The sequence below is a fragment of the Abramis brama genome, assembly GCF_963993115.1.
Source record: "Abramis brama genome assembly, chromosome: 8".
NCBI classification, from domain to species: domain Eukaryota; kingdom Metazoa; phylum Chordata; class Actinopteri; order Cypriniformes; family Leuciscidae; genus Abramis; species Abramis brama.
The window spans coordinates 38,888,799-38,902,744 of NC_139970.1; the positions used below are offsets into that span (position 1 = coordinate 38,888,799).

Genomic DNA, 13,946 nt, shown 5'->3' on the forward strand with positions numbered 1-13,946 from the left:
TTTAAAGTGTACTTTTTCTATTTGGAATTATTTGGGTGAACTATCCCTTTAATTTACCGAAAAAACCCAAAAAACAATTGTGGAATGTTTGACACTTCATGCATTATGATGTTGAATGACTAAACAACCTTAAAAAATTCATACAGTACACGGTTGAGTACATAGTGCATAAGTTCATAGTGTATCGTGCATCATTTGGGACAAAACTAGAGTATTAAACTAATTAATGAGTGTATAATTTTATTAGAAATATAATTTAAAAATAATACACATTTTTTAAGTAGCTATCATCACAATGACAGTTGTTTGGGCGGACAGTAATCATTTTTAGATTAGCTGTGATTTTGTCATTTGATGCAGCGGTTTGCGTTCAGTGAGGACTCAACACTGGAACTTGTTGCATTGCGTCTGGTTTGGACACAGTATAACGGAGGTATGCTAATGAATGAGGGTTCATTTACAAAAACATCATTCCAAAGTGACTTTGGGAAACGCCACTCAGACTTTCTGTCCTGTCTCTCCTTGACTCCTCACGGTTAAAGTATTTTCCATTCAGGCTGATGGACAGTAAAGCTCAGTGGATGCTACTATGTTGCTGGGTGTCGCCGCATGGCTATTGAGAGCAAGAGGACTTTAAGTCTGCAAGTGTGTGATACTACTTTACCTCAGGTTTCACACACTGGGCCGCCTGCAGCTGCCTGATTTTATTAAACAGAGAAATAAAAGCTAGTGCATTATGTGGGTGTATTGAGTTTTTCTGGGCATGCTGAGGCATGGTTTTGAGCCATGTCATTTTTGAATGCGATGATTGGTGTATTTCAGTGTGTTATGCTGAGATTTCAGTGTGTTATGCTGTTATTTCGGGTGGGCGGGAGCTGAGGGGAAATCATTTGTGAAACGCATAATTCAGCCTCTAAATACTGACTGGAAGTGCATTAAACATGCATCTGAGACCACTGAGTGTGCGAGAGAGTGTCAGTCTTACCCTTAACTCTCCCGAAGCCACCTTAAAGACCAGATCCACTACAGAGCCCACAGCCAGACGAGCAGCACTGGACGAGTGAACTTCATTCCAGATAGTGTCACTGTCAACCTGTTAACACACACACATGTCTGTTGCATTTGGGGTGGAGATGATCTGATGCTGGTAATGCTATCAAGTTTCAAGTTATTAAAAATGAAACATAAATTAAACACACACACCTATCTTTATGATGACATTCATTGACACAATTCAATCTCTAACCGCTTACCCTAACCTTACCCATCACAACTAAGTGCCAAACCCGAACCCTTACCCTAAACCTACCCTTAACCTAATTATAACATTATCCCTAAAACCAAGTCTTGACCCTCAAACAGGCCTTTAAAGGGCTCTCAGAAAGTGAGGACCGGCCAAAATGTCCTCACTTTACTCTCTTTGTCCTCACTCCAATGGTCTAAAACTCAAACTGGTCCTCACAAAGATAGTTGTACAAGTACACACACACACACACACACATATATATGTATAAGTATTAAAATTAATAAAAATGGTAGTGTGCATAAAAAATGAGAATAAAAAGTTATCTGTGTTTACTAAACTAATTAGGCCTAAGCCAACTGATATGATGTATATATCTTTTGTATCTTTTACCCAATACATTCTTGTATTTGAAAATAAATAAAAAATAACTAAAAATATAATGTGATTAAATATATTAAATATCAAAACTATATAAGTTAAAATCAAATAAAATGGTTGACAAAAAAGGGGAAAAAAATACATTTAAAAATTATATTAAAAATATAAAAAAATATTAAATATAAAATGTTTAACAACATTAAATCTAAAAACAAATGATAAAAAAAGTTTGGTGCATTTGATGTTATTAATAGTTATCGTTTCATGAAAATTCATACTTTGCTACCCACAAATCCCATTTTAGTTAGTCCTGTTTTAACGCACTTGAAAATGTATCACAAACAGCAATTTCTAGTCAATTAAATAGGATTGTCAAATTCCAAATAATGAAAATGGTATGGCATCCTAATTTAGCGAACATGAACAATATTCAGCAGTTCTATAAGATGTCTCTCCTCAAGAACCCATGTATACGATGAAAGCAGTGTTTTCTCACTGCTGACAGACTACACAGGACAGAAGTGAGACGTTTACTCAAGCGGACAGCAAACAGAGCCAGAGAGGCTTCATACACACGAGGCCCGGACACCCAACCGTTCCCAAACATCCTCTTATGTACCATTCCCGTTCTCACAGAGATGCTTGATTGCCCAGCAAGCAGAAAGAGAAAACGCCACACCGACATTTACACACGAACCAACAACATGATCACAAAGAAGCCAGAGGCCTGTGTGACACCTAATGCACAACCCAAAGGACACGGGCATGCTGGGAGTTCAGGGCAGACAGGCTAAGAGAACGCAAGTTTATTCTGTGACATGAAGGCAAACAGTGGCAGGAGAGACCTGGCTCGGGAAGGGGGGCATTCCCAGAATGCTTAGAGACAGAAAACAGCCATTCATCAGGCACTACTGATTATGCTCACACACGTCTGCCCTACAGCCTGCAATTACTGCACAAATGAACACACACACACATACACACAGGAACACACACACTAATACTTAAGCACAGTGCACTTAAATGGGGTCATGGGTAAAACAGGGAATAATTCATGAGGTGTAAACTACTGGCTCTCCAGATCAACAGGTGCTCGAAGTGCAGAATAACATCTCACACACTGAGAGTTTGACATGAAGTGCCATTATTAATTAATAGTGTTGAGCTTATGACAAGCATCACTACTACTATTGCTCGTAAATGGGGATAGGGAACAAAACTTCGGCATGAATGAGACTTGGGGACTGCTGCAGACACTTAGCCACTATGTTAAGACTTTGTCTTAAGAACTAGTTTGACCAACAATAAGTTAACCAATGGGTAATCAGCCTTACTTTTCTGATTCAGATGAGACCGATATAACTGTTTATTTAACTGACTTAAAGTTATGAACAGCCTTAAAGAAAAAAAATGTGATGACTAACTTGTAAGACTAGCCTTAGCAGTTTATGCAACCGGCCCCTGGAATCCATATATATATTTAGACCAGAATATCATAAAAACTTGAGCCATTAATCAACCTCCATAACCACAATATCTCTTCTATTAGAGAGCTTAGCACAGATCAGTACTGCTCATATTTTGTTCAGAAAACATAAAATTAATATAAAAATATTATTTTTATTATTAAATTGTTGTTTTATAATATAATATATATGATAACACTATAAAACTTTAATTATAATTATTTTATAATAATAATTTACTATAATATATTAAAATACTGTTTAAATAAATACAATTAAAAGGATCCAATATAACAAAAAAGTGTCTGGTTAATATTTTTGTTGCTGTTTTTTATATTTAAAATGATATAAAATGATTATTTTAAATAATAAAATTATAAAAAAATTATTATAAATTCTTTAATAATAATAATTTACTATAATATATAAAAAATACTATTTAAATAAATACATAAATTAAATTAATTACAATTATTTAATATTACAAAAAAAAAAATTAAGCTAACTTTTAAATTAAAGGGGGAAAAACAGTTTTTACCTTTTGACTTTCTGTGATCCAGTGTGCATTGGACAGAAAAATAGCTTAATGATATCATTTTTATTTAATTTCTTATATTTAACCATACAATGTATTCGAACTAGTAAAAGAGATGCGTTTGAAATGGTGAAAAATTGTGCAAATTACAAAATGTCTTGTCTTGAACATCTCTAACAGACAGCCAATAAAACGTCTTTCTCTTCCACGCCATCATCACGCTCTACTTCCAGTATGGCTTTCCAATAAACCTGCGACCACTGAAGTCATTTCTGTTAAAGTGCTGGAAACTTCTTAGAGGAAGGAATATTAGGACAGTCTGTGTCTCTGCAACAGCATGAGGAGGAGAGGGCTGAAATAAGCACTTAATGAAACAACGACGAGAAGGAAGTGAGAAATCTGGAGAACCGCTGAGGCGCTCAGAAGGGGTTTCCCTCTCAGCGCACATATCCTCCATCCATTTATGAATTCAGCTTTTCAATGGCATGAGCGCTCAAGGGCAACGTAAAAAACCTCCGGTCTTTTCAAGCTCCGCCAAAAACGACTTTGTCACGAATTACGAGCCTGTTGTGCATTTTAAAACGAACGAACGAAAAAAATAATAATAGTTTGATTCAGGGAACAGTGAGAGAAAGCTAGGGAAATGAGAGAGAGTGAGCTATGGTGCATGATGAAGGAATAGAGTGTAGAAATAAACGAGAGCGAGAGAGCAAAAGGATGTGAACTATAGACGTGACTCCTAGGGTCATTCCAGGATATTCTTTGAGTCTGGAGTGCAACTATGATGCCTTAAAATACTGCCTACATTAGCAGCTCAGTAAGTTTAGGAACAGAGCCACTATGAGACACTTTCAAACAAATAATGATGAAAATAAATAATACAAAAAAACAGAAGAGAGTCATTTTTATGAAGTGAATCTTTCAATATTATTGGCGTTAAAATTAAAACCACTAAGCCTTAGTGCACATTTAACACTATATGTAGTTTAAAGCAAACGAACAAACAAGAAACTTGGTGAAAGACATCTAAACACTTCAGGCTTCAGCCCCAGGAGCCCGCCGCAGCGTGACCCGTGGTGTAAATGCAGGTCTCAGGCAGGCCTGGGGAGCGTGTTGGAATGAACAAGCACAGTTTATCTTCACCCTGACAGGCTAATTTTTGCTCTAGAGATGCAGGAAGACAACAATTTTGTTCCATTTCCATAAAAGAGTCCAGAGCCCTTCTGTTTCTCACCATTCAGCTCAAAGACTGTGACTTCAGCCAGACGGGACCGCCTGCCATTTATCAGAACCCCCCGCTCGGCCCTCCCAACAGCCCTGCCTGAGGACCCTCCATTACACACACACACACACACACACACACGCACACACAAAGTTTGAAGATATTACAATTTTATGTTTTTCAAAGAAGTCTCTTATGCTCACCAAGGCTGCATTTATTTAATAACAAATACAGTAAAAACAGTAATATTGTGAAATATTATTACAATTTAAAATAATTGTTTTCTATTTTAATATATTTTAAAATGTAATTTATTCCTGTGATGGCAAAGATGAATTTTCAGCATCATTACTCCAGTCTTAAAACAGAAAGCAGTTATTTTAAATTGTAATAACATTTCACAATATTACTGTTTTTACAGTATTTTTGATTAAATAAATACAGCCTTGATGAACATAAGAGAATTCTTTCAAAAACATTTTAAAAAACCTTAGTTTCCAAACTTTTGACAGGTAATGTATACACACAAACTACCATTCAAATGTTTGAAGTTTCTTCTGCTCACTTCTATTAAAAATACAGTAAAAACAGTAATATTGTGAAATATTATTACAATTAAAAAGATCTGTTTTCTATTGAAATATCTTTGAAAATGTAATTTATTCCTGTGATCAAAGCTGAATTTTCAGCATCACTACTCCAGTCTTCAGTGTCACATGATCCTTCAGAAATCATTCTATGATGATTTGCTGTTCAAGAAACATTTATTATTATTATTTCTTATTATTATCAATGTTGAAGACAGTTGTCCTGCTTAATATTTTTGTGAAAACCATTTGATATAATAAATAGGTATATAGTTTTATAATTTTGATTATTATTATTTAATAAAAATAAGAGTTTTATTATGTACTGTAACAGTAAAATATTTATTTTGTTTTATTTTGATCACTTTCAAGTGTCGTTTTCAGGTGGTCCGATTAAATAGTCTTTTGATCCAATATGAGCTTCCTCTTCTATGACATTTTGCATCATTAGATTTGTATAGCAGCTAAAAATATATGAAACTAGTTCAATATTTAAACAAAGTCTAGTGCACTTATAAAGCAACAGCGGCTTCAAAGCGAATCACGATCATTGCACTTCATGAGTTTGTTAGAAGTGCTCACACAACATAATACATGCATATTAAATGCATATTTCACATATTTTTTATCTTCTTTTAAAATGTCCTTAATTACATGGTAAAATGTAAGTATCCTTGTAGCTCAAACAATAGAGCATGCTACAGCAAAGCGATGGGTTCAAATCCCAGGGAATGCATGAACTAACAAAATGCATATTTTGAATGCAATGTAAATTGAATGATCATATTATCCTAAATAGTTATGATTAGGTCCTATAGTTACAACGGGCTAAGCCCTGGAGAAAAGAATAATTTCCCTTTGACGTATGAATATATCAACAACAACAACACAAAATCACATGAATGACTGAACCATCTCTCCATTCATTACAAGAAACCATTCATGGTCCATCTGAAACATTGACCTAATCCAGGAGGGGAGGGTATGAGTAGAATGAGAGAAGTGAGGATGAGTACTTCCTGTTCCAGAGCTGTGAAAGAGTGTGGCTGACACTGTCCACTCAGCACTGAAGAACAAGTCTATCCATTCATTCATCATCATCATCAGAGAATACACACACAGCTTGTTTATAGAAAACATCTGGACACAATTACCCGCTCTGCAGAAAGGAGAGCAACAGTTTTTGTTGCCGCTGGAGTTCAGGGGAGGGAGAACAAACAGGGCTGTTATTTACACACGGGAAAGAAAGAGAAACTCACCCCGATTCCTCCGCACGGCAGTCTCACGAACATGGGTGTCACTGAACCTAGAGAGAGAGAGAGAGAGAGAGAGAGAGAGAGAGAGAGAGAGAGAGAGAGAGAGAGAGAGAGAGAGAGAGATGTGTGAACTCCACAAAATCATTGATCTATGTAATCGTCTTCTTCACATGAATATCAAGATGTGTGTACATGAGTTATTTTGGGCCAGAATTATTATTATTATTATTTTTTCAGCTGAATCTGGAGCACAACGGTGAAAGAGCTAATTTTATAGTTGTTAACTTGCAGTTTGATAAGGCAAAAACGATGTCAACACAAGATATATTTGTTTTGCTGGCTGCACAAACATAGAGCATGACTAGTGTAGTTTGATTCATGTATGATACTTATGAGCTCTTTGTAGTGAATTAAAAACATGGTGCAACCAGTGCCATTTGATTTATGAACTAATGGACTCTTATGCGCTGATTCTTTTAGGTGAATTTAAAAAACATACAGTGCAATCGATGTCGTCCGATTCACAAACTAATGAATCTTATGAGCTGGGTCTTTTTAGTGAATCAAAAACATAGAGTGAAACCAGTGACATTTGATAAAAAAAAAACCCAAATGACTCTTATAAGCCGGTTCTTTTTAGTGAAATCAAAAACATAGTGCAACCCGTCTCATTTGATTCATGAACCAATGACTCTTATGAGCCAGCTCTTTTAAATGAAATCGAAAACATAGTGCAAACAATGTCATTTGATTCACAAACAAATGACTCTTATGAGATGATTCTTTTAAAAATGATCAAAAACAGCACCGTAGTTTGATTCACAAACAAATGACTCTTACGAGCCCACTATTTTTAGCGAACCAAAAACGTATACAGTAGTGCAACCAATAAGATATGATTCATGAACCAATGACTCTTGTGAGCCGGTTCTTTTCATGAATTGGTCAAAAAGACAAACAAACCGTTCTGATTGAATCAGTCTGACACATATTTCACTACATGAAAGTAAATGTAGTAAATCAGATTGGTTACTGGATTAATAAATGACTCACTTACTGATATGCAAGTAGAATCTAACAATAATATCCAACTTGCAAGAAGTAATAATAAAAAAAAAAAAAAAAAAAAAAACTGTGGCAGTAACTTAACCCTCTGGGGTCAAAGGTGTTTTTGGGGTCCTTGAGATGTTCTGACATGCCCTGACATTTGTGCTTTTTTCAGTTGCTTATAAACATATTAATGACAAAGGTGTAAATTCACTCTATTTAGCACAAACAGGGCTACCATAATATGTGAGTAACGTGCATGTACATGTTTGCATTTTTGAGAGAATAATGTTTATGCATGGTTTTTGAAAAAACTAAAAACTAAAGTTTCTGAAATAAGGCCACAAAACACATACTAAATATGTGTCAATAAGACTTTTTGGATGTTGTCGCCTAGAGTTTTTTCTTCAAAATGATGTGAAAATCATCCTGCCTAATCATTCACATAACACAATACATTGATTTAAATTTTGCAAAACACTTTCTGTTTGGAAAGGCAATATGCGCAAAGGGCGTCAACGATCCAACACCATCATGCATATTTAGTGGTTCGCACCTGAGGAGACAATGGGGCCCGCATACTTAATGAGCCATTCATTCAGGTGTGTCACTGAGCCACAAGAAAGAATGCAAGAGCAACAGTTGGAAGCATCTCAATTTTTTTTTATTTTTCCACAAATTGTGCTTGCAAATTGGCCTATAATATCCAAGGAAAACATGTCTAGTAATTGTGCAGTTAATTCTCATACTGTATTTTCAGTTTTGGAATATTTATCCTCTCCCCAAATTTGTCACTAATAAAACACAATAAAAATTATTTAAAGAAAAGGCTTATATTTACCTTTTAATAGTTTGTTTACATCTACCTTGTAAATATATTTTTTTAAATTAAAAAGGTTACAATTACAACAACAATTCAAGTGTAATCTTTCTTTGTAAAAACTAAAGTATACATTTTATCATACATATTTCAAAGTTAAGGATTCATTACTTGAATATAGCCTAGGCTACATTGGAATAAACACTATAACATATTATTTGATTATTTTTGACAAAACATACTATATTTAACATATGAGCCAAAATTGGCAAACAAAAGCTTATTTGATGTGGCAGATATTTTACAGTAAAAATGTATAATTTATCCAAAACTAATCAACGAAATGTTGTCTTTCATATGTCTGTAACATAGGTCTTTCGTTTTTATTATAAGAAATATGAATGTTAATTTGCAGTTTAATACGCTGCTTATACAAATACATTTTATTTCAACATATTTCAGTCGATTTTTACTCAGTATATCAATACAGTTTGCTAAAAGCGAAACATTCATTCACACACAGAAACGCGATTCAAATTTAAACCGTCTTTTTGCCAGTTGTGGTAAACAGCGCATCTCTGCCGTTCATTCATTCACACTCAGGAACGCGATTCACTTGAGAATGAAAAAAAAACTTACTACAGTATTCCATAGCTCAGGATCCGTTGTCCTCGAAATACCAGCACTTCTGAGGTACATTTTCCATTATTATTATTTCGATAGTATTATTCCTCACAGCGCCGCGAGACGGTGTAAACAAGTACAATGATCTGTATAAGCTTGATGTGTTTTCTCGAGCTGATATGGGGGCATTCACAGGTTTGCGTGGATTGCCTCAGTCATTTGCGTTTGAATAGTGCGTGCTCTCTGTGGGCGGGGTCACATTAAAAATAATTAGCTGAGATGAGAACGACTGACATCTCTCTCTTTTCATACAGATTGCATAAACTGAGAATATTTGTTTTTTTATAAAAAATTACTTCATTTAAAAGAAGAGAATTCAAGCTTCATGCCTGTGTGACTGTTTGACTGAGTATTCGCTGAGTTATGGTTCATTTTCAGACGCGTTTCAGAATGGACTTAACTGACAGAGAGAAGGCAGAACTCGCTTCGTGTTTATTTTTCTTTATTTGGCAAAAAGCACAACACTTTGTTTTTATTGTGAGTATACACAAAATCGATTGATGTATGAAACTCCTATGGAAAATCAAAGTCAACAGAGTATTTATGAGTCTCTTTTACACTGATAAAAAAAAAGCGAGCAGATCACGCCGGCGTGATTGCCGACCTCAGGGGGTTAAACAACTTGTTTTACATAAATACATGCTAAGTCCCAATTCGCCTAATTATACTATGCCCTAAAAGTACTGTATGTACTCTTTTTGTGAAGAAAAAGAAAAATACTTCTGCGTGTGTATCAGAAGAGTAGACAAGCTTTGGGACACTGTTGCTTTGTAACATGCACCCCGTCACCGAATAAACTGCCCTGTCAATCATCTTGTCATAGTTCAAATCCTCCACGTTCAATTTAATTTAATTTCCCACTGTTTCAGAGAGAAATATAGTAGCACGTTGATCTGCCAGTCATATGTTTTCAATTTGCATAATGATGCATTTAAAAGTTAATGACCAAACTTATCATTACAAAATTCACAATGCTGTTGCAGATGAAATATAATGTGGATAAAACTGAATAAACATCTTTTAGTCAGGTTAGATACTGATTTTTAATCACTCAAACCGCTTTATCTAAACCATCCGCCATGTTTGTAGTTTTTCAAACATTTTTTATTCATGTTTGTAGTTCTAATCGAATCCTCGTTCAACGCGCAATGGGTTGTGGGCAATATATTAGATGTAGAGTGTGTGCATGGATCTTGCACTTCAGATCTCTGGAATACTCATTTCAACATACTATGATATGGGACACACCAAATCTAATTTCCAATAGTATTAAGGACGGATAGTATGCGAATTGGGACGCAGAAATATTTCTTAAAAATATGTTGTGCAAGAAAACGCCATTAGTACACTTAAAAAACTGAGATGCAATGCAATATCTAAAGACGTCCTTTGACGCACATAGACCAATAATAAAAAATCAGCACAGATGGACCACCAACTGCAAGTACTCAAAATGACCACATTGACCATCCCTAGTGCACAAACACACATGCAATAATCCAACATTTCTCAATGAGGCAAAGCCCCTATTGATTAAAATTGCCCTATTTTTCAAATCAACTGTGCATCTAAAGCAACACATTGTAGCAACTAACATCAAAAGTCTGTTAATCAGATTGTAAAGACGGAAACCGTGAAAAAGTCTAAACTGTGATGTCGTCTCTGTGCCCGACGAGTGTGAAATATCCATGCGTGTGCACGCGTGTGTGTGTGTGTGTAAGCGGGCATGTCGTTTAAGCATGCGTGTGATCGCTGTGCGAGGGGGCCGGAGCTGAAGTCATGGAAAACTGCATGTGTGGTTGTTATTGGCAGAGAGGTGACGGCCCTGACGGACAGCTCAGGGGCAGACTCAGATCAAGGCCGTGACTGATGAAAGCGGAGAGTGAGCTGACAGGGGCGAACAACACGGGGAGGGAACAACAACGGGCCAAAAAAAGAAATGAAACCAATTGCAGCATTTAGGAAACATGCTGTAAGGCGGATCTGGCTGCAGGAGCGTAAATAATGTGGATAATTGCAGAAGTCCAGACGCAGTGCTTCACGGGCTAATAACTGAGAAGGCCATCGGAGGCTCCAACTGTCGCAGATACAACAATGCGCTCATTCACAAAACTCACTCAGATTCAGTCTGTGGTGTAGTCAGGTGTGTGTGTGTTCTCTTACTGTCCAGTTTTTGTCTGAGTGGGTTGGTTCCATAAAGCAGCACATGAGCTTCAGAGTGGACCGTCTGTAGCTCCTCCAGAGTGGCTTTCCTGCCTCGAATACACTGCAAAAAATCAACCATAGAGTTAAGATCTGAGTATTCCATTTGACATGGATGATGGTTCTGAGTTTCAATCTGTTACACTAGTAGCGACATGAAACAAACATACTGAAATTAATCTGCTGAAATATAGTATTTTCTTCCGATTTTAATGTAACCTTTTTGTGAATTTTGTTACTATATAATGTAAAAAAATTGTTCATTGAAATTCAACAATTTTGTGTTTATTTCATGTTCTTAAATTGAACTTTCAAAAGTTTAGGGTCGGTAAGATTATTCATCTTACCCAGATAAAAGTTGGTCATAAACAAAAGATACAAACTGCCATAGAAACCATCTAAACTGAACTCAAACAATTTTTTACATTATGCATTTGGCAGAAGCTTTTATCCAAAGTGACTTGCATTGCATTCAAGCTACACATGTTTTCAATTCAATTCCTGGGAATCGGACCCATGACCATTGTGTTGCAAGCACTATTCTATACTGTTTAAGCTACCGTTTACATTTTTAGAGCCTCAAAATTCTGATTTTGACATTTTAAATTATTTTATGAAATTATAAAACACATTTTATCAGGTTGCAAATGCTTTGAGTTTACATTACACAGGACGATTCTGTCTAAAAACATGGATTTTTATAAAACTTATTATCATGTGCACTTATTCAGAGGACAAATACTTATAAAAATATTATTTCTAAACAACAACTGATGAGTAGTATATGTAACAAGAAAAGAGTTATTTTTTACTCTCATATGTTGAAAGGCTATGGAATATCTTTGCACTACACATTCTGTTTATCTTTGGTTTTGGTTCAGATTTCTTCTGTTTTATTTAAAAAAGCTGTGAAATTGTGCACTACTCATTCTATGTTTGTTCATATGTTTGTTATCCACTAAAAAAAATGGCCTTTTGTCTCCTTCCCTGCGTACCGACAAAGCCAGAGCGTTAGCATTAGCCGTTATGCTTTTTTGGCTAAAGGTTGCGGGCTTGCCTTCCAGTGGCTTTGATATAATATAATCAGCTGAACAGGTAAACCGCATTCACAACCTTGTTGTGTTAATAATTAACAATTATAACTTGAACTTTCAGGGAAAATGTTTTTAAACAAAGACTGAAAGAGTTGTCGGAAGACATTGAGGTCATGCGACCGCCGTGTAGTTCGTTTAACGCCGATTGCATTTACGCTTCACAGTTGTGTTAAATTGTGAAGATTATCATGATGAACAAAATGTGAAAGAATCATAAGCTTTTGATAGTCACAGAGCTTCTTTTCTGCAAAAATCCAATGGAAAAATCCTATTGGGTTTTTGTCGAGGGAACCAGGGTGATGCTAACTCCGGGATGGCCTACAAAAACACATCATCCCTGCAAAACTCCATACGCCGACTAAAGTCTTTAGCTGTCATAGCAGAGCTGAAACAGGCCCGCTGTCCACCTCCCACTCCAGACTGGGCCCCACATGCCTGTAGAACAAAGCCACCGGCCCTCGGAGCTGCTTTTCCCTCGTTTAACCGCTCTGGCCTCCGAGGCACAGACCGTCCGAGAGGGAGGCGGACCTGCCCACCTGTGGAAGCGCTCTGGGGAGGGTTCTGCCGAGGTGACACCTGCAACAGGACGTACTACCTCTCGGATTTAACAGCATGTGCAGTTAAAGAGGGGCCCGCGGGGGCCCGGTGCTGGCTGGCGGCAGCTTAAAACAACCCTACACTCTTTAAGGGCCCCCCTGCTGTAGATTAGGGGGTATTAGAGTCATGACTGCCTTTAATTGAGGCCCAATTCACTGTTTCCATCTCCCAGAACAATAAACATACCCCACCAAGGAGCGAATGTAGGCGAGAGAGCAGACGCGCGGCCGTGCCATTGTGGTGCTTGTTTACTTGTTTGTTTGGAGGAAAACAGAGACTGCAGCTATGCGACTGCCTCGAACAGGCCTGACGCAATGGAGCCAGCGTGGCAGGAGAGATTAGATCCAGCGAGAGCCATTAGGCACCAGCGATCAGGACTGCAGATGATGAGAGAGCTCAGGAATTGCCCTCAGCAGGTGGAGGCAGAGATAAGCAAGCACACACTGCTTTTCTGCGCTAACTTCGAGGGGGGAAATGTGGGAAAGGGAGTAAAATCATGTTATTTATAGCTCAAAGCATACTGTACTGTATTTAGTACACAAACTGTGTGGAGTTTTGTGTGTTCGAAATTTTTAAATTAACATTTGGAAATAAACTAAGTTTGTGAAATGATTTAAAATTAAATTAAGAAATACACAATCGTTCAAAAGTTTTTATTTTAATGGAATTAATATTTTTATTCAGCAAGGATGCATCATATTAAACAAAAGTGGCAGTGAAGTCTTTTACATTGTTACAAGCAGTGTTGGGTAAGTTACTCTAAAAAAGTAATTAATTGCTAGTTAATAATTACATCTTCAGCCGTGTAATTA

The 13,946-nt window shown here is 36.5% G+C and overlaps 1 protein-coding gene across 5 annotated transcripts in view; it reads right to left on the reverse strand.

Moving 5' to 3' along the window:
• hdac4 (histone deacetylase 4) overlaps nt 1–13,946 on the reverse strand; it is a 218,259-nt gene that overhangs the window by 42,969 nt on the left and 161,344 nt on the right. For all 5 annotated transcript variants that reach the window (XM_084123202.1, XM_084123200.1, XM_084123201.1 and 2 more), the window contains 3 exons: nt 11,405–11,507; nt 6,694–6,740; nt 986–1,093 (listed from right to left, as the gene is read on the reverse strand). In XM_084123202.1, the coding sequence (XP_083979328.1) occupies nt 986–1,093; nt 6,694–6,740; nt 11,405–11,507 (258 nt within the window). The remainder of the gene's footprint in view (nt 1–985; nt 1,094–6,693; nt 6,741–11,404; nt 11,508–13,946) is intronic.